Source organism: Moschus berezovskii, chromosome 11 (genome assembly GCF_049115385.1).
Source record: "Moschus berezovskii isolate FMDL1 chromosome 11, NW_MosBer_1.0, whole genome shotgun sequence".
Classification (NCBI taxonomy): Eukaryota; Metazoa; Chordata; class Mammalia; order Artiodactyla; family Moschidae; genus Moschus; species Moschus berezovskii.
Window position 1 is genome coordinate 3,374,192 of NC_142470.1, and position 27,478 is coordinate 3,401,669.

General features: G+C 58.6%; 1 protein-coding gene across 3 annotated transcripts in view; it reads left to right on the forward strand.

Annotated features, from left to right (window-relative positions):
- The window catches only part of NACC2 (NACC family member 2), an 81,218-nt gene extending 59,109 nt beyond the window's left edge, over window positions 1-22,109 (forward strand). For all 3 annotated transcript variants that reach the window (XM_055399316.2, XM_055399317.2, XM_055399314.2), the window contains exons 3-6: window positions 13,328-13,492; window positions 15,609-15,714; window positions 15,972-16,069; window positions 17,141-22,109. In XM_055399316.2, coding sequence (XP_055255291.2) covers window positions 13,328-13,492; window positions 15,609-15,714; window positions 15,972-16,069; window positions 17,141-17,646 — 875 coding nt within the window. In that variant the 3' untranslated portion in view covers window positions 17,647-22,109. The remainder of the gene's footprint in view (window positions 1-13,327; window positions 13,493-15,608; window positions 15,715-15,971; window positions 16,070-17,140) is intronic.
- The last annotated feature ends 5,369 nt before the right edge of the window (window positions 22,110-27,478 follow it).

Sequence of the window (27,478 nt, forward strand, 5' to 3'; positions counted from 1 at the left end):
AGCATGGCCAAATAAAAAAAAAGATTAAAAGAGCCTTTTCTTTAAATATTGAAATGGTCATGTAGTTTTCCTCTTCTGCTTTGTTAATGTTATAACTTGCTTTTTGAATATCAAAAGACCTTGTGTTCCTGGAATAAGTTCAACCTTGTGACGTAGGATCCTTTTTCATTACCCCTGGATTCAAGTGCCTGATATTTTTCTCCTTTTGAGGGCGGTTTTCCAGAGCTGGGACATGCTCCTCAGTGTTCATCTCCTAGAAGGAGGCCGCAGGAGGGAGAGACCGGTGGGATGTCAGGTGTCCAGCAGTTGCTAAATCCAGGGAGCCACCCCACTCCGGCCAGACTTTGCGCGTGGAACTCCTGGCTCTGTAGGGGGTGCCCCCTGCCCCCTATAGTTGTCCAGAGCTCCAGCCTGGAGCATTGGGAATCCTGTTTAATGCACACACCCCCACCCCCACACAGCACAGGCCCTGTGGGTGCTGGTGTGTGTGTGTTGCTCAGTTGCTTCAGACTTTGTGTGACCCCATGAACCGTAGCCCTCCAGGCTCCTCTGTCCATGGGATTCTCCAGGCAAGAATACTGGAGTAGGTTGCCATGCCCTCCTCCAGGGGCTCTTCCTGACCCAGGGATTGAACCCCTGTCTCTTGCATTGCAGGCGGACTTTTTACCATCTGAGCCACCTGGGAAGCCTGGGTGCCAGTATAGGTTCCTCAAACCCACCTCAGAGGAGGTGAGAGTTTGGACCCAGTGCCTGGATCACCAGCCACGTGGGACCAGCCCATGCTTTTCATATGGGCTCATATTTCCTTTAGGATTTTTGTACCATAGGGACAAGAGAGGGGGCCCTCTAATTTTCCTGTAAGGTCACGTTTCCCTTTTTGCTGGCAGAATTATCTGGCCTCATAAAATGAATTGGGAATCACCCCCACCCCTTTTATAAAATGACCTGGCAGAGTCTATGTAAGATTAGCTGACTTCCTTCCTAAATATTTGAAGTAATTCACAGGTGAAGCCGACAGGCCAGGAGTCTTTTGCTGGATGGTGTTTCTCACACTCTTGTTTATTAGGTCCTGGTTCAGATCTCTGTCCCTTCTTGCGTCAGTGTTGGTTAAGTTATGTTTCTCTAGAAACTTATGGGCCTCATCTAATTTTCAAATTTATTGGCATGAATCTACTGCTAATATCCTCTTAAAATCTTCCTAATGTTTGTGGAAGAAAGTGGCAAACTGTGACACAGACAGTTCTGCCCCCTGGCCAGTGTAGGTACCACCCCCACACAAAGGATGATGTTTATATTTTCAAAGAGAAATTTCAGAGGAAAAAAGGGGCGAACAGAGAAGGATATGCAACAGAACGTAGCCTAAAAGACTGACCCTCTGACCCTTTACAGTAAAAGTCTGCCAACCTCTGTTCTATAGAATCTGCTGTGTCATGTTCATACAACAGTAGCATTTAATATTGTTAATTAGGGTCTTTTCACCTCATTATCTTTCATTTAGGCTTGCTGGGGATTTTCCAAAGTATTAGTCATTTTAAAAAAAAGTGTGTGAATCATTTTTTAAAAGCCTTTATTGAATTTGTTACAGTACCGCTGCCGTTTTATGCTTTGGAGTTTTGGCCCCAAGGCACATGGGATCTTGTTCCTCAAGCAGGGATCGAACCTGTACCCCCTACATTGGAAGGTGAGGTCTTAACCCCTGGGTCTCCAGGAAAGTTCCAACACGCTAGTCTTTTCAAAGAGCCAACTTTTGGCTTTTTCTCTCATATATACGGTTGAACTTCAAACTGCATGGGTCCGCTTACATAGAGGTTTTTTTGCAATAAATGCAGTGCTTGTAAATAAATATGCATTTCTTTGCCACACTGTCTTTCCTTTTTTGATGTCTGGTACCACTGACACAGGAGAAGGCAATGGCAAGCCACTCCAGTACTCTTGCCTAGAAAATCCCATGGATGGAGGAGCCTGGTGGGCTGAAGTCCATGGGGTCGCTAAGGGTCGGATGCGACTGAGCGACTTCACTTTCACTTTTCACTTTCACACATTGGAGAAGGAAATGGCAACCCACTCCAGTGTTCTTGTCTGGAGAATCCCAGGGACAGGGGAGCCTGGTGGGCTTCCGTCTATGGGGTCACACAGAGTCGGACACGACTGAAGTGACTTAGCCGCAGCAGCAGCAACCACTGACACGTTAATACCTACAGTGCTTCGTGTCATATAGGACAATATTAATGTAGGTACTGACAGATAGGGGATTCACCTTGGAAACAGCGTAAACATAAGGACATCAGTAAATACAGCCCAGTACTGTAAGTATATTCTCTTCCTTACAATTTTGTTAATAATATTTTCTTTTCTTTAGCTGACTTTAAGAATACAGTATAAATATATATAACATGCAAAATCTGTGTGAACTGACTACATATGTAAGGCCATATGTACATACTACATATGTAAGGTCATATGTACATACTGCATATGTAAGGTCAACAGTAAATTATTAGTAGTTAGGTTTTCAGGGAGACAAAAGTTTTACATAGATTTTCAACTGCTCAGGGGGGTGGGTGCCCCAGCACCCACATTGTATAAGGGTCAACTGTGCTTTATATATATATACAAACACACACACATATATAATTATATATAAAATTTCAATTTATTATATGTTTTTATATATTTAATTATTAATTTCAAATTAAATATATATATTTAATTTTAGTTTATTTCTACTTTCTCTGAGTTAACCTGCTATTCTTTCCCTAGCTTTTGTGGTCAGTTGATTTCTCAGCCTTTTAAAAGATACACACTCAAGGACTATCCATTTCCTGCTCATCACGGCTTCATTCTACCCAACACATTTTGATATGTCGTTATTTCCATTATTATTCAGTTAAAATAATCCCCAGTGCTTTCATGATTGTTTTTCCTTGACCCTTGGGTTATCTAAGGGGGTTATGTGGGTCTAAAATTTCAAACCTGTTTTGGGTTTCTGGTCATCCTTTTGTTCTGATTTCTGATTTGTTATCTCCCACGGTCAGAGTCTCCTCCAAGTGCTCCATTGCGCTGGCATCTGCTGAGACTGGCTCTGCACCCCGGTGCATGTCCCACATGCGCTGGAACACGCCGCATTGTTCAGCCTGGTGAGCTGCGCCGATCACGACGCCGAGCCTTGCGTGCGCTTCCTGCTCTGCTGCTCTCTGCTCACACTGGCTGTCCCCCCAGAGGGGGTGTCCGCACCCCCAGGCAGGTGGGCCATCCCTCCTCTCAGCTCTGTCAGTTGCCGTGAAGCTGTGATCTGGGCCCTGTTCTGTCTCGTCGCTGGCTTGTTTTATCTTCTTGGCAAGCTGGTCTTCTTGGAAGCGTCCCACAGCACCAGGAAGGTCCCTTGCTTTGAAGGCTGCGTGGTCTTACGTCAGCGGAGCTGCCCCGGCACCCTTCTCTTTGATGTTCACCTGCTGCATCGTGTCCCCAGCCTTCTGCTTTCAGACTTTCTTTGTCCTTTTGTGTAAGATTGTCTCCTGGTGTTTTTGTTTGTTTTTTATGCAGTCTTTACAAGTCTTCGTTGGAGTGTTTAGTCCACCTACATTTCATGAACTGCTGGTATTTGGGGGCTTCATCTACCTTTTTTCCCCTGAGCAGCTGTGGTTTCTCCATTTTTCCTCTTTCTTTCAGGTTAATCAAGCACGGTAATCTGTTTATTTGCTTTTCTATGCCTGTTTTAAATTTGCCTACTGCTCTCTTTAGGGCTTTCCTGTGGCTCAATGTAAAGAATCCACCTGCCAATGCAGGAAACAGAGGTATGATCCCTGGGTTGGGAAGATCCCCTGGAGAAGGAAATGACTTCCCACTCCAGTAATCTGCCTATAGAATGCCCTTGGACAGAGGAGTCTAGTGGGCTGCAGTCCACGCATGCGTGCTCGGTCGTGTCCGATTCTTTGCAACCCTATGAACTGTAGCCTTCCTGGCTCCTCTGTCCATGGGATTCTCCAGGCAAGAATCCTGGAGTGGGTTGCCATTTCCTCCTTCAGGGGACCTTCCCAATCCTGGGATTTAACCCATAGCTCCTGCCTCATGTCCTGAATTGGCAGGCAGGTTCTTTACCACTGAGCTACCCGGGAAGTGCCATCACTTCATGGCAAATAGATGGGGAAACAATGGAAACAGTGACAGACTTTCTTTCCTTGGGCTCCAGAATCACTGCAGATGGTGACTGCAGCCATGAAATTAAAAGACGTTTGCTCCTTGGAAGAAAAGCTGTGACTAACCTAGACAGCATTTTAAAAGGCAGAGACATTAGTTTGTTGACAAAGGTCTGTCTGATCAAAGCTATGGTTCTTCCAGTAGTCATGTATGAATATGAGAGTTGGACCATAAAGAAATCTGAGCGCTGAAGAATTGATGCTTTTGAACTGTGGTGTTGGAGAAAACTCTTGAGAGGAGTCCCTTGGATTACAAGGAGACCAAACCAGTTAATCCTAGAGGAAATCAGTCCTGAATATTCATTGGAAGGACTGAGGCTGAAGCTCCAGTACTTTGGCCGCCTGCTGTGAAGAGTTGACTCACTGGAAAAGACCGTGATGCTGGGAAAGATTGAGGGCAGAAGGAGAAGGAGACGACAGAGGATGCAGTGGTTGGATGGCATCACCGACTCGATGGATCTGAGTCTGAGAAAGCTCCAGGAGTTGGTTATGGACAGGGAAGCCTGGCGAGCTGCAGTCCACGGTCAGACACAGCTGAGCGACTGAACTGAACTGAACTGAACATCTGGGAAGTCCTTAGAGACTAGCAGAGAGACTTCAGTCCATGGGGTCACAGAGAGCGAGGCGCAACTGAGCAAGTAAACCACAGCTGGTCTCTCAAGGGTTGGAGGTCATCTTGACTCACAGCCTTCCTTCAAGGGCCCCCCCACTGCTTGCCAGGACCGCCACTGCTTTAGCCTCCTTTACGCCCCCTGTCGTACCGGGTAGGGGTGAGGGCGTTTGCATGTTTTAGCTACGCCCTTTCTCGTTGTTGTTTTAAACACCTGTGTTTAGACTCATCTGCACGTGTGTTTTTTCCATGTCTTCCTGTGTTACCCTCTGCCTGGGGTCAGTTTTTTGTTGTTTTTTTAATGTGGACCTTTTTTAAAGTCTTCCTTGACTCTGTTACAACAGTGCTTCAGTTCTGTGTTTTGGTTTTCTGACTGTGAGGCATGTGAGATCCCAGGGATTGAACCCCCGCTGCCTGCCCTGGAGGGTGAAGTCAACCACTGGGCCCCTGGGGACGCCCCTGGGGTCCCTGTCTTCACGTGACTCCATGTCGATTAGCTCGGAATTACCGGTCATGCTAGCTCTGCACGTGCACCCACTCTCCTCCCGGGGCTCCCAGGACACGCGTGTTGTGCATTCACCGCGTCCTGCGAATTCCCGGTAACCTTTTTTCTGTTTCGCGACTTTTCTGTTTCTTTTTCCCTCTGCAGCTTCCATCTGGATGTTCCGGACTGAGTTATTTTCTGGCTCACCAGTCTTCTCATCTGCTCTGCTTAATTTACTCCTGAACCAGTCACCTTTCTAGCGTTTGATTCTTTTTACTGATTCTAGTTTTCTGGTGAAATTCTCCGTCTTGTTCGTTCCTTGCACAAATGAAGAGAGGTTATTTGAAAGACAGCATCTGCCTGTTTTCTGTTACAGATCGCCTGTGGGTCCGATCGAATGTCTTTTTGTCGGTTGTGAGTTTTTTCCTTAATCATTCATTTCTGACCACACTGGGTCTTTGCCGCCGCTCATGGGTTTTCTCTAGTTGCGGCGGTGGCTTCTCGGGGGCTTCAGTAGTTGTGGCTCCGCAGCGTGTGGGATCTTCCTGGATCAGGGATTGAACCTGTGTCCCCTGCATTGGCAGGCTCCAGGATCTTAACCACTGGACCACCGTGAAGTCCCCCTGGTGATTTTTTATTGAACGCTTCACGGAAGCTCTAAGCAGAGCTGCTCCTCAGAGGGTCTGGGACCTGTCTTTAGAGGCTTTCATGAGAGATCCTCGGGTTTGTCAGGAAGTGACGTGACCTCCTGGAGTAAGTCAGGCGGGGCGCTCCTGGTCGCCCTGCTCGTGGGCCCTGGCTTTTCCCAGATCTTGGTGAAGTCCCTGGTGTTCCCCCGAGCACCGCCTCCTCCGCAGGCCCTCAGATCCGATGCTTGTCTAGCTCACACGTGGGACACCACATTCCTGACTTAAGTTGTTTTTCCGTTTCTTGGCAATAGCTTTTTTGCCTCTGGTCCTGCATGCGTGCTTCTTAGCGGTCGGCAGATACATCGAAGAGAACTTGGGAAGCTGTGTCCAGGTGCAGGCCCCCAGAGTGTCTGCGGGCTCTCGACCCCTCTGTCTGCCCGGCCCCCGGCTGCTGGCCCCTCTCCTTGGGCTTGCTGCTCCCAACAGTCACCCCCGACACCACCCTGCGGGAGAGCCACTGTTCTCTGTCCGATTTGTAATGTTGTGTTAGTTTAAGGTATGCAGCTGAGTGGTTCAGTTACACAACGTACGGCTGTCTGTTCTTCAAATTCTTCCCACTTTAACTTATTATGAAATACTGAGTAGAGTTTCCTCTCCTATGTAGGAGGTCCTTGTTTATCTGTTTTATACATAGAACCAGACATATGTTAATCCAAAACGCCTAATTTATCCCTCCCCTTCCCTTCCCCTTTGGTAACCATAAGTTTGTTTTCTGTGTCTGTGAGTCTGTTTATGTGTGTCAGTATGTCCGTCTGTGTGGTTTTTTAAGATTCCGCATATAAATGATGTCATCTGATAGCTGTCGTTGTCTGACTTACTTAGTATGACCATCTCTGCCAGGCAGCTTCCTCCGTGTCCTTTTTTATGGCCGTGCTGTGCGGCCTGCGGAATCTGAGTTCCCAGTCAGGGATCGAACCCGGGCGCCCAGCATTGGGAGCCACTGGCCCACTGGGGAAGTCCCTGTGCTCACTCTTTTAAAGAGCGAGAATAATCATTCAGTGGAAAGCCACCCACCCTCATGGCCCCTCGCCTCCCACTCTGGTCCCCAGCAGCGTCCCCAGTCGGCCTGGCGTCCACGGGCGGGCAGCGGGCCTGCGAGCCTCTCTAGGTCAGCACTGGACGGAAGGATGGGGAACAGAAGAGGCACGCGGTCAGAGGGGCGATGGAGAAATTGCTCGGCCCTCTCTGGGAGGTGGGAGGCCAGACAGGGGACCGGTGGGGCCTCCCAGGGCCAGACTCGGACACAGGAGGCAAAAACAAACAAACAGAACCCAGGTCTGAGTGGGTCGGGCCAAGTCAGGTGTGGAGCTGCCCAGGGGGAGTGTCAGGGTTCCGAGCTGTCCCAGAGGGGCCGGTCGCCAGGTCCTGGCTGGGGCACCATCCACGGACAGGCCTCTGCAACCCCCACGTCTTCCCAGCAGCTGAGCCCGGAACTTCCCGAATGCTGGGCCCCCGATCCCACGTGGGTCCCTTTGTGGCCCAGCGTCTGGGGGCCGCTGGCTCCTCCCCAGCCTTGGCCTCGAATCCTGTTCCCACCTTTATTTTTCTTTCTTTCCAGACTTCTGCTACTTTTTTTTTACCCCACGTGCCAAATTGCACTGGTTCTTGGATGCACCCTCCCCCCCGACGTTTTAAATCCAAGAAAGGAGGTTCATCTGACGTCTGGTGCGTCACGGTTACCTCGGAGGCACATAAAGGCGGGGCGATGGCTGCGGATGCTCAGCCCCTCCCTCCCGCCCCGGCCTGCGTGCACCTGCAGGAAGCCCACCTGCCCTGTTCCTGGGAGGCTGACGGGGGTGTCCAGTGCACGGATGTCCATCACAGGTGTGGCCCTTTCAAAACTGCAGGTCTAGTTGGCACCAAGCTGGCAGCAACAGGAACGAGCCAGATTGCCCACCTGTGGTGTGTTTGTCGTGGGTGGAAGCCACCTGGAGCTGAGCAGAAGGGGGCTGGGTGGCCTCCTGGGCACCGGGTGGTGTGACCTGAGCGTCCACCACCCAGAAGAGCTCCGTCAACCAGCCTCCAGGGCCCCAGGACTCGCCCACGCTGCTCTGATGGCCACCCTCACCCCACGCCCTGGCAGCCCCTCTTCTGTGTCCCCCCGGATGTTGGCTGTGTCTTTGACCGTGTCCTCCACGTGGACCCGCCCTGGAGATAACCCTGGACACTGCTCCTCCACTGGACACAGCGAACCTGGGATCCTCCCAAACTGTGCATCAACAATTTGTACCTTTTGGCCCCGTGGTGACTGTCGTGTGGACGGCTTCCCGGCTGTCCTTTCCCCTGATGCAGGATGTTGGCTGTTTCCAGTTGGGGGCGTCTGTGAACAGAGCTGTGTGGGCATTTCCGCTCAGGCTTCCGGGCTTCCGGCCCTCATCTCTCTCTCTTCTCCTATTGGATAAACACCTGGAAGCAGAGTGCTGGCTCAGCACAGCACACGTCTAACTTTGTAACAAATGGCCTCGTGGTTCCCAGCGGCCTGTGCCATCTTGTTCTCGCAGCCGGGCAGGCGGGTGGGTAGTGTTCCAGGGGCCCCGGGTCCTCGCTGGGTACACTGTGCTTGGGTCCCGCCGAGCTGTCCTAACCTCGAGGATTGTTGTCTCAGCGTGGCTTTAATTTCCATTTTTCTAAGGGCTTGTGATGAGCATCTTTTCTTGTGCTAATTTGCTGTCTGTGTATTCTCTGCTAACGGATCCATTCAGATCTTCTGCCTGTTTTAAAGTTGGGTTGTTCATTTTGCGCCGGTTGAGTCTCCCTTGTCTTCCCTGGGGTTTTCCTCTGTCAGGCACATGGCTTGCCTGGTCATGCCGATCTTTCTTTGGTCTTCTTTTGTAGACAACAAGTTTTCTTTTCATTGTGATGATGTTTAGTTTCTTATTTAATTTATTTTAGTGATTGTGCTTTTGGGGTTCTGTCTAGGTTTTTAGCCAAACCCAAGATCACCGATCTGCTGCTGAAAGTTGTGTAGGTCTGCAGCCGCTTGGGTTCATCTGCATACAAGGTGTTGGCTGGGCTTGTGGGTGTTCGGCGTGGCTTCTGCCGGCGTGTGACTCGTGTGTGACCCTTGTTGGGAGCCTGTCGCCTCCCCCACCAGGCCCCTGTGCGCCTTTGTCGCGGATTGGCTGCGCTCGCTCACAGGGGGTCTGTCTCTGGGCCGCGCGCTGTGTCTGGCAGGCTTGGTCACCACCAGCATCAGGTCGTGTGGGGCCGTGTTCTTGTTTCCGTTTGGTTTTCGGTTGTATTTTTCTGTATCATGGACTCGGGGCTCAGTTTCTTATTCTGCCATCTGAACAAATGGCATATACTTTTGTGGAGCGGGCATCACCTTCTCTGTCCCCTCCCCGCCCTGCCCCACTTCAACAGGGCCCCCCAAGTGGCTGTACCAGGGTGGCCTGGGCACCTGCCTGTGGTCACGGCGTTGATGGGGCTCTGATGGTGATGCCCTGCACACACCTGCACTTGGGGACGAGAACAGGGCCCCTCCGAGCCTCCTGGACGTGATGGCATCCTGTGGGCGGGCGTCTTGATGTGCGTTGCCTGTGCAGAGGGTCCAGCACGTTCTTCGGACTCCCTGCCCGTGACCCTCAGGCGGTTGGGGACGTTTGGGGCTGAGGGTAGTGTGATGCTCCCAGTTTCCCTCCTTCCATTCATTCCTTTGAAAAAGGGTCTTCATCGTGGCCGAGTGTACCTGAGAGATGTACTGTTAGAACCACTTCAGCGCACAGAGCCAAGCGCGTTCGTGAGTGTAACCAGCACCACCACCTTCTTCGCAAGCCGAAGCTCTGGCCCCACTGCACACTCACCGCGTCCCCCCGCAGCCCCCGGGCCTCGCACGAGTGCGGCAGGCAGGCTGTGTCATCCGCGTCACCTCGCTCGCGTGACGTCTCTCCCCTCTCTGGGTTCAGGCAGAGTCCTGGGCAGGTGGGCAGCGGAGGCTTGGAGGCACCGCAGGGACCCCTCTTCCCCCTGCAGGGTCCACCACCCGCCCTATGGACACACCGGTGTTCTCTCCAGCCCCAAGGCCTCGATTCTGCTGCCCGTTTGCCCAGGTGAGCTTCTGTTCCGGATCATTCCATTGGGACCTTTATGACCACGACCTTTATGACCAGGGCGGCCGCTCACCTCCCTGTGCAAGTGGCTAATGGCTTTCACATGCTTCCCACCAGATTTCACAGGGCTAAATATTTGAAGCCCATGACCCTAGAAACCAGCATCATAAAGAGGTGTAAATGGGGTCACCTGATGCGGCAGCAGGAGGCCGGCAGGTTCCCCCCACCCCGGTGCAGGGGGGGCCTGGGTGTGACCCCTGAACAGCCCACCGAGGTATCTCCCGCTGCCCTTGCCATCAGGCACTGTACGACCCGCCAAAGGCCACCAGGGGTGCTCGAGGGGACCCATCACCGAGCCCCAGCGCACAGGCTCTCCTGGGTTCCCGGAGCCTCTCTGTGAGTCGACACCCCCTTCCAAGACGGAGGCTGCTAGAGGCCCAGCTCCGACCCGGCACAGGGTGGTTTGGGGCCAGGGACATGCGGAGCAATTGGAGCACCTTTCCAGATGCGCCGCCGCTCAGGGGGGTATTTTTAGCTGGCGCAGTATCCGGCACGTGCCGGAGCAGAAATAGAAGAGGCTCTTTTGGTTGTTCTGGATCTGACAGCCTCTGGCTCTTGGGGAGCCAGGCTGGGGTGGGGGGGGGAGCGTGCAGAGCACAAACAACTTCTGCTGTTTGGAGAAACATCGAGGCCGAGGGTTGTGGATGGGATTATTTCTGCTGGCGAGCGCTCTTTATGTAAATGCCACGGCGCCAGCATTGGCGCTCTGCTCCGAGTCTGTGAGCCTAATCACAGCGGGCTGGGGTGGGGGGGCGGGCTGGGTAATTATGTTTTAAAATATCATCCGGGTTGCTTTTCCTGTGCTCCCCGAGCCCCTGGGTAATTCCGGGTTTGGAAGATTCTGACGGCTCTCTGCCATTCTGCCCCACACACCCCCCCGCAACAGCATTCCCCAAACATGCCAGGTGGGAGGTGCTGCCCAACCCCCACAGTGGCCACCCTTCTGGCTTCTGCCCTGATCTGAGCTCCCGGGAGGCTCCCTGCTCCCTGGAGTTGGCCCCTTCCGGGCCGAAGGCACCAGGTACCATGCTCACCGTGTGCACGTTGGCAGGCGCCTCCCCAGGAAGGGCTGAGCTCTGTGGGGACAGGGTAAAGGAGGGCCCGGGGGCCCCTGCTTGGAATTGGGGGTGACTCCAGAGTGAGTGATCCCAGACCCTGGGTGAGGCAGCGAGAGCAGCAGGTGGGTCCCCAGCCCATCCTCAGGGATGGGCCTGACCACCCTACCTTACCCCGTGGGACTCGCCCCGTGGTTTGCAGAACGCTGGTTCCCCAGGGCCTGGGTCCCCCTGACCCTTCCCCCACAAGAGCTTGGTGCAGAGATCACCTGGGGCTGTTGCACGCTCGCCTGCTCCAGTTCTTGGGCTGCGACCCTTCCTTGCCCACACCCCTCCCAAGACCCCTTTACAGCAGCCCCCGCGTGGCTTCCAGGTCCTTCTTCCAGCCCCACCTGGTCTCCCCCACCCCAGCCTCAGGTGTCCTTGCTGAATTGCCCTGTGACCCCAAGGGGGTGTCACGGTCCAGAGGACAGGGGGTGCTGGCCAGCCCAAGGGGCTGCCTCTGACCCTCTGGGAGTGGCCGTGTCACCTCCCCAACAGACTGCCCCTGAGCCCCTTGCCCTGCAGGAGGAGAGCGTCCAGCCTGGCCTCATCCCCTAGTGTCCGTGACCCCCCACCCCCCGGCTATCCAGGTCCTGGTGGGTCTGACAAGCCGTGCTCTCCTGCCCTGCCCAGGGCTCATCAAGGCTGCTGACGAGAGCCACTGCTCGCGGCAGGGAAGACCCACCCGCTGTCCATTGGAGCAGCCTGGGGCCCTATCCAACCTGCGGACATTGCCCGGGTGCCGGGTGGGTGAGGGGTCGAGCCCTGGGCTCCCCTGCAGGCCGTGCTGCTCAGCCAGGTGTGCGGCGGCCCACCCCAGAGCAGCTGGGGTTCTCACCCACACAGCTGCCGGGGCAATGGCCCTCCCAGGAGTGAGTGGGTGTGCCCATGTGCTGGGGACACAGACGAGGCAGGCACTGGCCCTGCCCTCTGTCTGGCCGGGGCAGGCACAGGCTGCAGGGGTGAAGAGGACCAGTGAACCGGGGTGAAGGTGCCAGTCTGCAGGTCTGGGTGGAGGCTTGCTGGGTGCGGGGCTCTTGCTGACCCTGCTGAGAGCTGGGCACGCAGTGCTGCAGGGGGAATTGGTGCCAGGCAGGAAAATGGGACAGGGGCATTGGGAAGAAGGGGGACATGGGGGAGAGGGGGACGGGCAGGGGGCAAGAACCGGGGGCCTGCTTGAAGGGTGCTGGGGCATGGAGCCTGGTGGCAGGGGGGGTCCTGTCCATGGCGGGGTCCTCCGTGTGGCCTCTGCCCTCACCCTGCCTTGGCTGCTGGCTGGGCACTCCTGTGGGCAGGGGACAGGCCCTCCACTCCCCCCTCAGCCTCCCAACACCCGGTGAGGCACAGGGGTATGCTGGGTGCCTACCAAGTGCCCGAAGGACTCGCCCGCCACCCTGAGCACTAGAGGGAACCCCCACCCAGGCCTCAAGAGACCCTGCAGGGGGTGGGAGAATAGGGGGGTGGTTGGGAGGCTGGCCTGGCGTGGGGGTGGGGCGTGCTTGTACTCAGGGTGAGGTTCGGGCAGGGGGGCTTCGGGGGGCACCCCTCACGCCTGCCGCCCCATCACCGCTGCAGTTCTGGCACGCTTGGGGGTCCCTGAGTGCCTCCCGAGTGGTGATCTGTCAGGAACATTCCCTGAAGGCTCAGAGGCTTGGAGCCGGCCGTGAAGATACGGCGTCTGCCCTGCTCGGCTCTGCCACCCCCCGGTTTCACTGCTGGATGGTATTGATGGGGCCACTCTTGGCCAGGAATAGAGGGCGCAGCGCCCACTTGCAGAGGGGCTGTGTGGCACAGGGCTGCTGTGAGGCGCGGCTGGGTGGGGGGTTGACAGGACGAGGTCTGTCCCCTCCCCGAGCCTTTGCTCCCCCAGCAGAGGCGGCTGCTCTGCCTCCACCGGGCTGTCCTCCGAGGCCTGGTGGACACACAGCCCTCCCCAAGAGCCTCCTGGGCTGGGCTGGGTGGCCCCCCACCTGCCCTGTCTGCTCTCTCGGGTTCTCCCCGCAGGGGCAGCAGCTGGTGGGCAGGGAGGGCAAGCGCGGAGCAGACCTCACGCTGGCCTGGGTGGAGGAGGGCCGATCTCCCCGTCCGTGGCTGCAGGGCTCGGCCGGGACGCCCCTGACTGGGTGGGTCCTGTGTCCACAGTGCAAGAGAAGCCGGAGCCGGTGCCGCTGGAGAGCCGCTCCTGCGTCCTGATCCGCCGCGACCTGGTGGCCTTGCCCGCCAGCCTCATCAGCCAAATCGGGTACCGCTGCCACCCCAAGCTCTACTCCGAGGGGGACCCTGGCGAGAAGCTGGAGCTGGTGGCAGGTGAGGCCCCGCCCCACTGCATCTGTTGTGTGCAGAGGCCCTCCCCTTTGGTTTTTCTTCGGAGCTGTGAACAATGTTACTCATCACCAATCAGTCAAAAAAAAAAAAAAGGAACATCTTAAATTTCCTCTTAATTTCTTTTCAGAAGAATGTGTCACGAAGAGGAGTTATTCAATTGAATTAATTTAGCATTTTAATTGAATCCCCTGGGCTGGTCGAGCTTCTGATTGGCAGGGGCCGCAATCACGATTGTGTTTTAATTTAAGTCGTGGCTAAAACCAAGTCCCATACAGGTTGCCCCGCCCTGTCCCCCCCAGCTCCCCCGAGTGTCCAGAAGCCACATTCAAGGGGCGGTGTCGCCAGCTTCCACACAGCGACTTCTCGATGGACTCGCTGCTTCTGTGAAAACAAACAACACAGTGGGGTCCAAAGCCCGTTAGGGCTGGTGCCAGTTGGAAATATTTATCTTCTCAGTGTTGGAATTCATTGGGCCTCACGGCTCCTTGTAGATGCCCCCGACCCCCCGGCCAAGCCACAAGTCTTGTGGGATCTTAGTTTCCTGACCATGGACTGGCACTGAGAGTGCAGAGTCCTGACCACTGGACGGCCAGGGACGCCCCTCCTTGCAGATGTTTGAGGCTGTCCAGCAGCGAGATGGGAACTGATGGGCCACTGGGCCCCCACCCCTGTCCAGCACCCTGCCTGCCACTCCTGGGCAGCTTCGTGGGGTTTTCTGCCCTGGACGTCCTCGCCACTCGAACCACGCCTCAGCGGGCCGTCTGGCCCTTTTAGCCGACAAGAAAGTCTCCAGGCGGTGTTGGCTGGTCTGGATGGGCCTGGGTGGGGTGAGGGTGCCACGTGCCCTGCCCCCATGCCGGCTGTTACCGGTCCAAGCAGGGCCCAGCTCCTGAGTTCCAGGACTGTCAGCATTGGACTGGGATGGATTCTGAGAGTGGGCAGGTTCCTCAGAGCAGTGGGGGTGGGTGTGGTCCCCGGGGAGGCCTTTTTGGGCTGGGGAAGGGTGCGGGCTGGCCGCCTTCCCTGGCTGGGTCCCGCCCCAGCCCCAAGCCTCCTGCTGGTCCCCCCTTTACCGATCTCCCTACCACGAGGCAGCTGTTCGGCCCATGTGGCTCAGGGTGACCCGTCTCGCTGTTGGGTTTGAGGCTCTGCAGACGTTGAGGGGGTGAGGCCCTTGGGGACACCCGGTGTGTCTTGGCTGGGGCGCCGATGGAGGTCTATATCCAGCATCAGCCACATGCTTCTTGGCCCCGTGGCTGCGGGCGTCCCTGGAGACCTGGCTTGTTGGGGGGACAAAGCGTGAAGCCAGGGAAGACCCCCCCCAACCCCTGAGCTGGCGTGCCACGTCTTCACAGGATGTCCCCCCACGGAAGGGAGCACTGCCTTGTTCCTGCTGTTCAGTAAGATGCTTCAGGACGTGCTCCGTAAAAAGTCAGATCGTAGACAAAGACCCAGAGAGGCTCTGAAGGCTCCCTGCACCCCGCGCTCAGCGCTTCCCTGCCCTTCCGTGTTCTTCACACCTGTGGCTCCCAGCTGGGGACGCTGCCTCTGGCCTCAGCTCCTTTCTCCACGGATAGCATCCAGGGTGAACCATCCGGGGTAAACTAGGGCTCCGGCAGCCCGAGCCTGCGGTCATCCCTGCCCTTCGTTGGTCGAGCCCTGGGTGGGCCCAGTCCGACCGGGCTCCATGGGGCGAACAGCACTGCAGGCTGCGTGGTCCTGCCTCTGTGCTGTGTTGGGGAGCCCCTCCCTGAGCTCCACGACTCCACCGCCCAGCCCTGCCCGCAGCTCTTTAATCGGGGAGCAGCTGAGAGCCAAGACAGGGGTTTACCCAAACCCACACCCAGGGCGGTTCCCCCGAGGGCCGGAAGGCCGTGTGGGGACCGCCCCGTGGCAGCGAGGGACCAAGGCAGCCTTCTCCTGGTGACAGGGCCCCCCGAGGGAACAAGGACAATCTGGGGTCCCTGGGCCTGGAGCAGGGACGCTGTGAGTGGCGGGAAGGCCTCGCCTGCCCCTCACCGGCGTCCGCCCGCCCTGGGCCCCGCAGCCCTGGGTCTGGGCTTGAGGGCCTCTGTGTCTCTGTGCCCGACGGCTGCAGGCTCTGGCGTCTACATCACGCGCGGGCAGCTGATGAACTGCCACCTGTGCGCCGGCGTGAAGCACAAGGTCCTCCTGCGCCGCCTGCTCGCCACCTTCTTCGACAGGTCGGTCCCTGCGGGCGGGCGGGCGCAGAGGCCTCAGCCCCACTAGGCGAGGCTGTGCGTGTAGGGCCTGCACCTGCCCAGCTCCACGCCAGTGTCAGCCTGGGGCCTGGGGAGGGCTTCTGGACCACCCCTCCAAGTGAAGAAGCATGCTGGCTGCCTGCTCCTCACCCCGACCCCCCGGGAAAACAAGCAGCAGGCCATGGGTAGGGCGGGCGGGCATCCCCTCACGCTGCCTCCCCTGCCCGCCCCTCCGCCAGGAACACGCTGGCCAACAGCTGTGGCACAGGCATCCGTTCGTCCACCAGCGACCCAAGCCGCAAGCCGCTGGACAGCCGCGTCCTGAACGCTGTGAAACGTAAGAGGCGGTCTGGGGGTCACTGGAGGGGGTGGGAGGGTGGGAGGCATCTCTAGGAGGTACCAGACCCCAGGTTTCAGCCTGGGAAAGGCGGCTTCTCCCGGAGGGAGCCGGTCTTGGGGTCGACAGGGAGAAAAGAACAGCTCGCGGGAGCCCGGGCTCGAGGTGTGAACGTTCTTGGTAGGTTTCCAAGCATGATGAATTCAGCTGCGAAACTATTTTAATATGTGAAATAGATCTAATTTTCCTTTTTGAACAAAACCCCTTATTTACATTTGGGGGTTATTTTGAGCTTTTGCCATCTGCTCGGCCTGCTTCTGCCTCCCGCTCCTGGGTGCGTGGGGGCGGAACCGGGTCCATCTTGGTGGCAGACCACCGCCCCCCCCATCCCTGAAAACCCCCAGCCACCCACCCACCCTGCCCCGGGACAAGGAAGAAGCCACCCATGCCCCGCCCGGGCCAGACCAGCCGATCCCGTCTTCTTAAAACACCGTCTTAGTTTTCTTGCTTAAAAGAATCCCTCCCATGAGGCTAATTCTGTTTAGAGCGAAGAAGGAGCTTCGAAGCCGGTAATTGCATCCCAGAGCACGCGGTGCCGGCAAGGTTCTGAGAGGAGGCAGGCGGGGTGGGGCTGGCCCGCCCTGCAGCGGGGCTTACAGTGGCAGGGGGCTCACTCTGGGGGACCCGCCTCCAAGTTCCCTGCTGTTTGTGGAGAGCGGGTCTCCTGGCTTCTGGAGCAGAAAGGAGGAGAGGGCGGGTCGTTATTGTTGAACACGATGCCACTGCCCTGGGCTGGGCTGAAGGCAGGCATGAGCCGGCCCCCTCATCACTCCTTGCCGGCACTGCAGTCCATCTCGGGCCCGGAGAGACCCACCCGCCAACCCCAGGAGTGGGACGGGGCCTCAGGGTGGAGGAGGGCCCCCCACTGGTCCGAGAGTGGCCGCTCCAGCCCAGAGCACCGCCCCACCCAAGGCGGGTCTCAGGCCCCCGGCCCCTGGGGAGGCAGAGGGTGGGGTCCCGGATTCCTGCCGGCGGTGGCCGCTCACGCCGCCCGCTGCCCTGTCCTTGCAGTGTACTGTCAGAACTTCGCCCCCAGCTTCAAGGAGAGCGAGATGAACGTCATCGCGGCGGACATGTGCACCAACGCCCGCCGCGTGCGCAAGCGCTGGCTGCCCAAGATCAAGTCCATGCTGCCCGAGGGCGTGGAGATGTACCGCACGGTCATGGGCTCCTCCGCGGCCAGCGCGCCCCTGGACCCCGAGTTCCCACCCGCCACCGCGCAGGCCTTCGAGCAGCGCATCTACGCCGAGCGGAGGGGCGAGGCCGCCACCATCGTGGCCCTGAGAACTGACGCCGTGAACGTCGACCTGGCCGCCTCCGCCAACCCCGCCTTCGAGGCCGGGGAGGAGGCCGACGGGGCCGGCTCGGTCATCCAGGAGGTGGCCGCGCCCGAGCCGCTGCCCGCCGACGGCCATAGCCCCCCGCAGCCCTTCGAGCAGGGCAGCGCCAGCAGCAGCCGGCCCGCCACTCCGGCCCCAGGGAGGAGACCGGAAGGCCCGTACGCGGGGCCCTTGTAGGCAGGAGCCCCAGGTGGACCGGCGCCCAGGAGGGTACGAAGCTGCTTGCATGCGTTACTAATACAGACAAATGTGATCAAGCCACTTACCTACTGAACTGCTACTGTTGCCTGAAAAAAATGTGATTTTTATTCTGCTTGTATTTAAAATTTATGAAGGAAACAAATGCATTCGTTATACTGTAAAACGATTAGGCCACTGGCGACCTAGTTGCGAGAAAGGTCCCAGGGGCTCCTTTTTGATATTCGAGAGGTTAGTCTCCAAGTTGTAGCTCCCCCTCCCCCGTGTGGGGAGGGGGCGAGAGGCCCCCAGGCCCCGGTGCCTGGCTCTGCTGGCCTCCCACACCCCCCCTCGCTCCCCCTGCCCGGGATGAGGCCCGGGGCCTGTGGGGCAGGAACACGCGCTTTGGGGTCCTCGGTCCTCACCCCTGGGAACGGGGACCCCCTCCCACCCCTCCGGGGCCATGGGCCAGGGCTGGGCCCCCAGGGGCCAAAACCTCATTTTACCTTCTTCCTGAGACTCGGGGGTCAGGCCTGCCAGGTCCGCCGTGTGTGTGGGGTGTGGGTACAGAGCGTGTGCGTGTGTGTGAGTGTGTGCACGGGTGGTGGTGACAGCTCGGCGGTGGGCCGTGCTAGTCCATGTGTGTGAGAGGAAGTGGTCTTGGCTGTGTCTGCTCTCCTGCCCTGTCCCCAAGGGGTCTGCCTGACCCCCGTGGCTCCATGGACCCTCAGTCCACCTGGGACCCAGGGCCCAGCCACCCAGCACCCCTTGGTTCCCGCCTGGCCGCCCGCCACCCCATGGGATGGGGCCACCGCCCCTGGTGCAGCCCACGCAGCCCTCAGCCACGTTGGGTTTATGTTTGCTTGTTTATTCGTTTTCGTCTTAATTCAGATCTATTTCATATTTGGTTTGGAAACTTTCAGACCCAAAAGAGCAAAAAAAATTGAGAGGCTGGGGTGTCCCTGCCCCAACCCACTACGGCTCTGGGGGGCAGTCTGTGTCCCAGACCCCAGGCCGGTCCCCGCTCACCCCTGTGGAAGGGCAGCCAGGGTGAGCAGGAAGGGAACCGGGCGCCAGGCGGGTGCTGGGCTCCCCACTTGTGCACGGAGCCCCAGGGTGCGTGGACCTCCAAGGCTGTGGGTAGGTGGGGACTGGGCACAGGCCTGAGCGGAGGTGGTTTGCAGGTGCAGAGGTTCTGGAATGCGTCGGGGGCGGGGGTGTTGATGGGTTGGAGGGGCAAGGGTTTTGTTGGTTTAAGGCTGGAAAGCTCACTGTGAAGTTTCATTGCTGTTTGAGGGAAGGGGGCACAGGCTGTCCCAAGTGCTCCCATCCAGATGCCCAGGGGCCGCCCCCACCCAGTCCCAGGTGGCTACCAGGCATGGCCCCCTACCCCAGCCCTACTTCCTGCACTCTGCCTTCCCTTCCCCCCCACCCCTGCCAGGCAGGTGTGACCCACACACCCCCGCCGCCAACCCACAAAGCTGAGCCACCCCCAGCCTCTTGCAGGTCCCAGCGGGGAGGGATCATCGTGGGAGGGGGGCTTTGGCACTCCCCCACCCCACCCCACCCCAAGCTCCTCGTCCTGCTGACTGCCGCGCTTCCTCGTGGAGGGCCCTTGGAGGAGACCTTGGTGGTGCGGGGGCGAGGGGTGCTTCTTCCAACCAGGCCAGACATACGGCTTGCCCTCCGCAGAGGTCTGATGGCCACGGGCTGGGCTGGGAGGACCCTGGGTGAGCACATGGGAGCTGACCTCAGCCCCTTCGCCCGCCTGTCCCTGCCCCAGGGGCTGCGGCTCCTTCCTGCCAGGGCTTCAGGCTGACCACGTGGCCCAGAGGTGGGCCTCTTCCGTCTCAGACCCAGGGGGCCGAGCTGGCACAGCCCAAGGCCCACAGCCCACCAGGGACCAGGACCAAGTCCTCCTGGAGTTGGGAGGAGGCCACAGTCCCTAGGTGGGGTGGGGGCGGGTGAGGCGGACCCCACCACCCCACTGGCTCCCCTGTGGAGGCCTCCTCATTGGCTGACACCCCATGTTTGCACTTTCATCCGACCAGCCCTGGGGACCCTCGGGGGCCGGCCACCCGTCCTGGCTGTGGACAGAAGGGCTTTGGTCTCGCCTCTTGACCCCCACTCCAACGTGGGACCCCTGCCCCCGGCCCCGAGGCCAGGACAGGGAGGCGCGCCGGCCTCCCAGAGAAGGCCTGACCGGCTGCTCAGGCCAGCACAATGTCCCGTGACCCCTGTCCTTTAATTGTTTATAGTCGCCGTCTGTTTCGTTGTTCTGGGTAAGGAAGGCTAGAGCTGCAGGTGAAACTTTAATAAGAATCTAATGTGAATGGCTGCTGAACTCTTCCTGCGCTCCGGATGGGCCAGGCCGAGCGTTTTGCACTAATGTGTCCCGCGGTGGACGTGGGGCGGAGCGTTTGCAGACGGGCGTGGCTGATGATTGTATCTGCCGGGGTGCTCCCCCCGCCATGTCCGGAATGTTCCGCGGGGCAGGCGGCAGCGGCGGGCCTGGGCTCAGGGGGGGCCTTCCAGAGTGCCTTAGCATCTTTTGATCATTTTTCCCAAGGAAAACCGATTAGGAGAACCAGACCCTGCCCTCCTCTGTTTACAAGACTAATTCCTGTCCCATGAGTGACCCTCCCCACCCCTATAGACCGAGAGACAAGCCACTCAGTATTTATGAGATAACCGCACCTTTATCCCTAAGCTTGACTATTAGCAATACGCATATATTACATAGAGTCTACATAGAGCTAAGTCTATCGGCGCCTTTTGGAGAGAGAAGGACTGGGCCAGTCCCAGCGGCCGTGGCGGGCGGCCCACCTGGGCTCCACGGCCGCCCCCCACCCCTGCTCTCCCTGGTGGCCAGGCTGGGCCCCAGGAGGCAGCTGGGATGAGTGCAAAGGTCCAGGAGAAGGGACCGTGATGTGACAGATACTGTGAGCTCGGTGGGGCTGCCCGCCTGCCCGGCCGGCCGGCCAGCAGCCTCAGTACTTGAAACTTGTCTTGCTTTCTGCACTGTCTGGTCTCACCCAGAGTTCTCTGTGGTTGCTTAACCTTGCACTTGATGCGATCGTCTTACCCTGCCCTTGAATGTGGACCAGAGGTGAGGGGAGAGGCCTCTGGGCGTGCAGCCTGAGGCCCCAAAACCACTGTCCGGGTGCTGGGGCCCCGGGAGCCGGGCGTGTTTCTCCTCCGTGAAAACTCATTCCTCAGCGGCCTTTCTGCTGGGAGGAAGGAGGAAAGCAGGGCTCAGCCTGGGAGCAGCCTGCTTGGTTCCGGCCCTGACTCTGTCCCCATGTGATGCCCAGAACCTCCCAGCGTGGGCTGCGTGCGTGCCACCCCCTGCCGTGGATGGCTGAGACTCCCCTCCACTGGGCTATCTTTATGGAGACACTCTGCTGCAAGTCGAAAAAGGCCTGTGGCCCATTAACCACCTGAAAACTCAGAGAAAACCTCTGCCTGCCTCTCTGCCAGCAGTAAATCCTAAACACAGAATTGAGAGCTCAGAGTCGTCTTGAGCTTTAACTACTGTTTCTGAACGTTGCTGCTGCATACATTTGTCATTATGTCAGCCAGCCAGCTCCAGGCGTGTCACCCGCCAGCGGCCAGAGACCGTGGTAGGGGGCAGGGGGGGTGGGGGCTCGGTACAGGGTGTTTCTGACCTGACAAGGGATTTTGGTTTTAGTTTGTTTGTTTTGTTCTGTTTCTTTGAGAAAAATGGAAAGGAGTATGATGCAGCATCTATCTAAAGCATTCAGATTGGACAACCCGCTTGAATTCTGATCAGTGCTTCTTCGTTAGCGTTTTGCACATGGTTGTCATTTTTATGTCAAAAGAAGCCAAAACTTGCAATACTATTTTTAGCAGACAAAAAAATAATAACTAAATATAAACCGTATAAATATTTTTGACTTGAACATTTGAATGGCATTGGGTGCAAATAGACCATTCATCCTATCATGACTGTTTGGGGGAAAAAAAGAGACTTTTGAAAAGGAGACGGTTGTTGTTAAAGAGTCCTTGGAGGGGTTAAGTAGTACTGTAACTCACGACTGTTAAAAATCAATAAATAAATTGTCCTGTGCTGTATAGGAAGCCTGTTTCACAGCAACACTGAGTTCCATTTCAGCCTCAGAAGAGACAGGCTTTTTTTTTTCCTTGTTTTGTTTTGTTTTTTTTTAAGAAGGAGGAAACCTCTGTTTATTCCTCCTGTGCCTCCCTTTCTTTCCTGCTGCTACTTGGCAGAATTCAGACTGTTGCTTTTTCGCCACGGCTGACACCCTATCATAACTCAGAGGACACAACGTCCGCCAGCGACCAGGAACCAGAGGGCCTGCAGTGTGCTCAGAGCCGATCCAGGAAGTGGCAATCCGTTACAAACAAAAGGATGTGATCGTTCATTGTAAAGCGCTTTGTAAAATTCACATTTACAGAATAATAAAGTCAGTTCAAACCCAGATTGCCTGCACTTGGCTCCTCTGTGGGGTTGGGAGAAGCCAGTTAGGGCGTGGGTTTGTTGGAGGCAGGGCGATCAGCCGTCCCAGGAGGGGCACCCTGAGGACCCGGGAGCCCTGGGTGGGAAAAGGGCCCATCCCCAGGCTCACTCCCATTGTCCACACCTGGTCCGCTCACCTCTCCTGCCCCCAGTGTCTTAGAAGGGAAGGGGGCTGGTGGGCAGGATGTCGGTGGCGGGGGCAGTCCCGTGCCTGGGGTGAGGGGGGGCGCCTGAGCTCCCGGTGAAGTGAGGGGGCTCGCCCTTGCATTGTCTGCAACCTGGGGCCCCTGGCTCACCTGCCTGCTCCTCCAGGTGTGCCTCCCATCCCACCTTTCCCCTCATCTGCTCCTGGGCCAGGTCAGCCCCCAGCTGGACAAAGCGGGAATTGCAAGTGGGCGGAGTGGTTTGCTGGTCCGAGAGCCCCTGGCCCCATCCCCTGACCATCTCTGGAGCCATCCCTGCAGGTGCACCCCGGGCTGGTTCGCAGATTCAGGCGTGGCAGCTCTGTCCACCCTTCACTCCACGGCTCTACCCACAAGGACCTTTCTGGGCTCCAGCGGGCAAGGCTGTGCATCCGTTTGTCCCATGGACTTCAGTCAGTTCTCAGGTTCTCACGTGAGACTCCGATGCTCGGACATCCGGGTGGTGGGCTCCTCACTTCCTCTGTCCTTGGAGGGTCTTGTCCAGCAGGGCCACTGCTGGCTTTCTAAAGGCACCCCTGGCCGCTCTCCTTTCTCAGGCTTGGTAGGAATTGTTCTGCCCAAACTGCTGTTGAGCCACTCAGACATGTCCAACTCTTTTCGACCCCATGGACGGTAGCCCCCCAGGCTCCTCTGCCTACCGGATTTCCCTACGCAAGAATACTGGAGTGAGTTGCCATTTCCTTCTCCAGGGGATCTTCTCCACGGATTAAGCCTGCTTCTCTTGCACTGCAGGCAGATTCTTTACCACTGAGCCACCTGGGAAGCCCTGCCATGGATGGATTATTTACTCATCTGTTTATCTTGAAACTGCCCCCCAACGGGGGGGTCAGGGAGGAGGGGTCTGGAGGAGGCAGGGTCTGTAAGTTTGCTTGGAGTGACATTCCCCCAAGGGGGCGGGGTCCCCTGGAGCCATGGCCAGGGTGGAGCAGGCACAAGGTCTAACGTGGGTGGACATGGTTTCCAGATGGGCCTCTCAGAGGGGCCACCCCGCAGTCCTCTCATCAATGCCCAGGAGCCTGGTCAGAGACAGGCCCAGGAGGAGCCTGGCGTGCCCGTCCCACCCCACACCCAGCCCTGGTGGGTGAGCGCTTCTGTGGGGTCTGGTTTTCAGCTCTGCTCACCCATCAGCTTGGCCGCCACAAACCCCGGGACCTCAAAACTACGGGATCAGTGAATTCCAGGTCACCCACCTGGGCTGATGGAGACACCTGATCTCTGGGCCACAGACTGCACCCCTCGAAGGCCCCAACTCAGGCAGCCCCGTGCCCCCGGTGGCAGGGACAGCTGAGGCCGGGGCCGGGGGTGGTACTGTGAGGAAGGGCTCCGCTCTGAACCCAGGACTCCTGCCATGCTCTGGTTCGAGCTGCCCAGCCCAGCCCCAGCCCCAGGTGAGCCTCCAGGTTCCCCGCAAGACGGGATCCAGCACCTGCCGGCCCGGCTCTGTCCTCCCCAACGTCTGTCCTTCAGCCGGCCTCCCTGCCCTTGCAGCCTCCACAGAAACTGGCTGAGGCCTCAGAACCTTTGCATCCCGCCCCTTTGTCCTGTCCTGGGAGGGGCTGCGGCGTCAGCAGGGCCCGGAGCTCGGCTAGCAGCCCTTTGTCCTCCGGAACAAAAGGTCGGAGCCCAGGGTGGGGGGTGGGCGCTAAGCCGTGGGGGAGGGGCGCCCTGGTCCACGCCACCGCGCAGGGGCAACCGGCCCGCTCCTGATGCGGGTGGACACTACAGGTGTGTCCTTCCTGGCCCTGAATGAGCATCACCGCTCCCTCAAGGCATCCCAGCGGTGCGGGAGGGTGTCCAGGCCTGTCTGCTGTGGCCGAGGAGGCCTGGGTGGTCAGTTATGGTTCTGTGTTGGAGCCATTCCATCTGGCCAGGAGGGTCCACTGGGAAATGGATGCAGATGTTTGTCAAGGGACCACTGGGGGTCTTCGCCTGTCAAGGGAAGGAGAGTGGGGCGGGCAGATGGGAGAGGGTCAGGAAGGGAGGGCTGGCAGGCAGGAGGGACACTGTCCCCCTCCCGGGCTGCCCGGAGCTCACTCAGCTCCGAGATATTTTGTGCCACACAGGTCAGGCACACGGGGCTGGGGGACAAGCAGCAGGTGGGTCTGGGGACATGGTGCGGACAGGACTCCTGCTGTGACAGGGGGGCATTCAGACCACAAGACCATCTCCCCTGGGGCTTCTCTGGGGTGTCTGTAGCCAGCCTCAGAGCTGGGGCTGGGAGAGGGCCTGAGGAGTCTGGGGTCGGGGTGGGGATGACCTTCACTCTAGGTGTCCCCACAAGGCCAGAGCTGGACGGACCTCCACCCTTGTCTGTCTGTCCTTCCAGGCTCGGCCTGGGGGAGGGGCTCAGTGACAGCGGAGGCTGAAGGCGGCTGTTCTGGGTGGACCAGGATGGGTAGGCTCTTCTTGATCGGAGGTCCCTGCCCCGCCAGCCCCAGGGCCCCTTGCAAAGGCGGGGCCCCCTGCAAGTTTGAGATTGGGGCGCACCGAGAGGAGTGAGGGCACGGCGGGAGAGTGGCCGTGGGCCACTGGCTCGGGTTCTCATCCGGACCCAATGCCACCCCACCCTCAGGACGCAGGCCTCACCCAGCAGAGGAGCTGCCCAGCCTCCCGGAACCCTAATTGACTAACAGCCCCAGACAGACTGGGAGCTGGAAGGCAGATGGCACATTGCCTCTCAGGGAGGGCGGAGAGGCCCTGATTTCCAGGAAAAGCGGGCTGATTCTTGGGGAGAGGAGGGCGGCGTCAGGGGTGGGGGTTTGAGAGGGAGCCCTGACGAGGGCCTGGGGCAGAGGCTGCCTGCCCTGGGCCTCTCTGTCCCGGTTCCATCAGGTAAGGACAGAGCGGCCCTGGGGAGGAGCCACGTCTGCCCCTCGGGCTTCCCGTGGGCGGGCAGTTTCCAGACCACACTGGGCCCCCCAAGAAGGGCAGCTGGGGCGCCAGGAGGCAGCTCTCCTGACCCAGGAAGTTCTGGGGTGCCCCGCACCAGTGCCCCAAACAGGCCATGCCTGCTGGAAACCTCGCCCCCCCAACTAGGGGCATCTGGCTCTGTGGCCCTCACCCCACTCAGACCCCTGGCAGTCCTTCCCCGGAGCAGGGGCAGGGGCAGAGGTCATGTGCCCAGCTGGGAGGCTGCTCTTGGGGTCAGGGGAGGAGGTCACCCCAATGGCTGGTGCTCAAGTCGACCTCTGGGTGGGAGTTCCCGGGCAGCCCCCCTGGGGACAGTGCAGGGATGGGGCTCTTGACCCCCAGAGGACCTGCGGTCTGGGTCGCCTTCCTGAGCTGTCTGTCCAGCATACCTCACTGACCCCAGCTGACCTCCGCCAGCCAGTGTCCACGCAGGGCCTCACTGGAGTCCCACCACGGTCCTGGGAGGCAATCCAAATACAGCCCCATTTTTCAGATGGGGAAACTGAGGCACAGAGAAGTTTAGGAAGTCACCTGGGCACAGCTGGCCGGGTCTGAACCAGGCCCCTGCCTGGCACTGGCCTCCCTGCCCCTGCCACCGGGGCAGCACCCCTGGCCTAACAGAGAGAGTGTCCCTGGGCTTGAAGTTCGGATGGGCTCAGCCAGGACTCACAGAGGGTGGTCCAGCTCCTCCCACCACCAGGTGCCCCCATCCATCCATCCATCCATCTCTCCAATCAGTCAGAGGTGTGCATGGCCCGAACCTCACCCCCACCACAAAGAGGGTCCTCGCCGTCTGGGGTTGGAGCCGAAGCCCTGGGGAAGGCGCCTGGGGCCTCGGCCAAGGGTCAGGAGGGAGGAAGTGTTGGGGGGCAGGGGTGTTCGGAACAGCATCGGTTACAGAACCGTGGACCCTGAGGCTCCCTCTGGCGGGGCGGGAGAGGACAGGAGCCCAAGACCCCCGCCAACCTGCCCCCAGGGCCCCATCAGTCCCAGGAGGTCCCTAACTCAAGAGCACCCATCCCTGCTGAGGAGCATGGGGTGGGGAGCTGGGCGAGAGGGGCACCCCCAGGCCAAAGCAGACTCTAACCTTTGGGGAAGGGCTCTGGGCCTTGGACGGGCTGCCACCCAAGTCGGGGTGAAGTCAGACCCTTGAAGGCAAAAGGGAAGGAAGAGGACGGGTGGGAGGCAGCAGGTGGACGGAGAAGCCAGACCCCCACCCTGGGGCGCTGCTGATAAGCCTCCCTCTGGGCTCAGAGACTGGCTGCAGGGGTCCTGCGGCTGCAGAGGTGAGCGGAGCTCTGTGCTGGGGGTCCCTGTCCATCCAGGCCCTGGGCAGTCACTGGGCTTCAGGACCCCCACCTGCCCCATCCAGGGCTCCTGAAGGGAGCTCTCAGCCCCATGGCCTCCTCCCCCAGGTCGGCGGGAGGGGGTTCCAGGCTCCACATCCACCCTGGTGTAGGGCCTTGAGAGGCGCCTCTGAGACGGAGAAGCGGCAGGGAAGCTGGCCAGCGGTGTGGAAGCGAATGCCCGGGAGCTGGCAGCGCAGAGCGGGGACTGGCTTCTACAAGGCGGCCCGCCTGCGAGAAAAAGCGGATCACACCAACCCGCTCGACCGGTGGTGCTGAAATTCAGATAAGCCGGGCGCGTGATCCATCCGGCTTTGCGGCAGACCCACCCCAAGCGGGAACACAGAAGTGATTAGGCCTAAAAGCTCGGGCCATTTAGCTTTTATTCGATTGGCAGCGAGGCCCGGGGTGCCCTCTGCTTCTGTCGTTTGATTATACATCTGTGCTCAAAATACCGTTCCTGGAACGGAGGGGCCGCAGGCTGCCTTGGAATGGAAATCAATTTGATTAGAGAGCAGTCAATTACCGTGAGGACCAGGCTGCCGTCCACCTCGGCAAAACACAGGCCACTTTCCGAGGAAATGCAGCTTGCTCCGCGCGGGCGGGGGCGGGGCAGACCGGTGTGGGCGGGACGGGAAGGCCTGGTGTGGGCGGGGACGGGACGGGCTGACCGGAAGGGGCGAGGTGGGTGGGACAGGCCTGCACCCCTGCTTCACTCCCTCTGAGAGGCTGCTCTATGCCGCCTTTTCCCCGAGATTCCTCCTGCAGAGGCTGGGCTACTGTGTGTCTGGACCGCTCTGGGGGCCCTGACCAGGGAGGCAGGCCTGGGTCTGGTCACCACCTACTCCTGCATCAAAAACAAACTGTGTCTC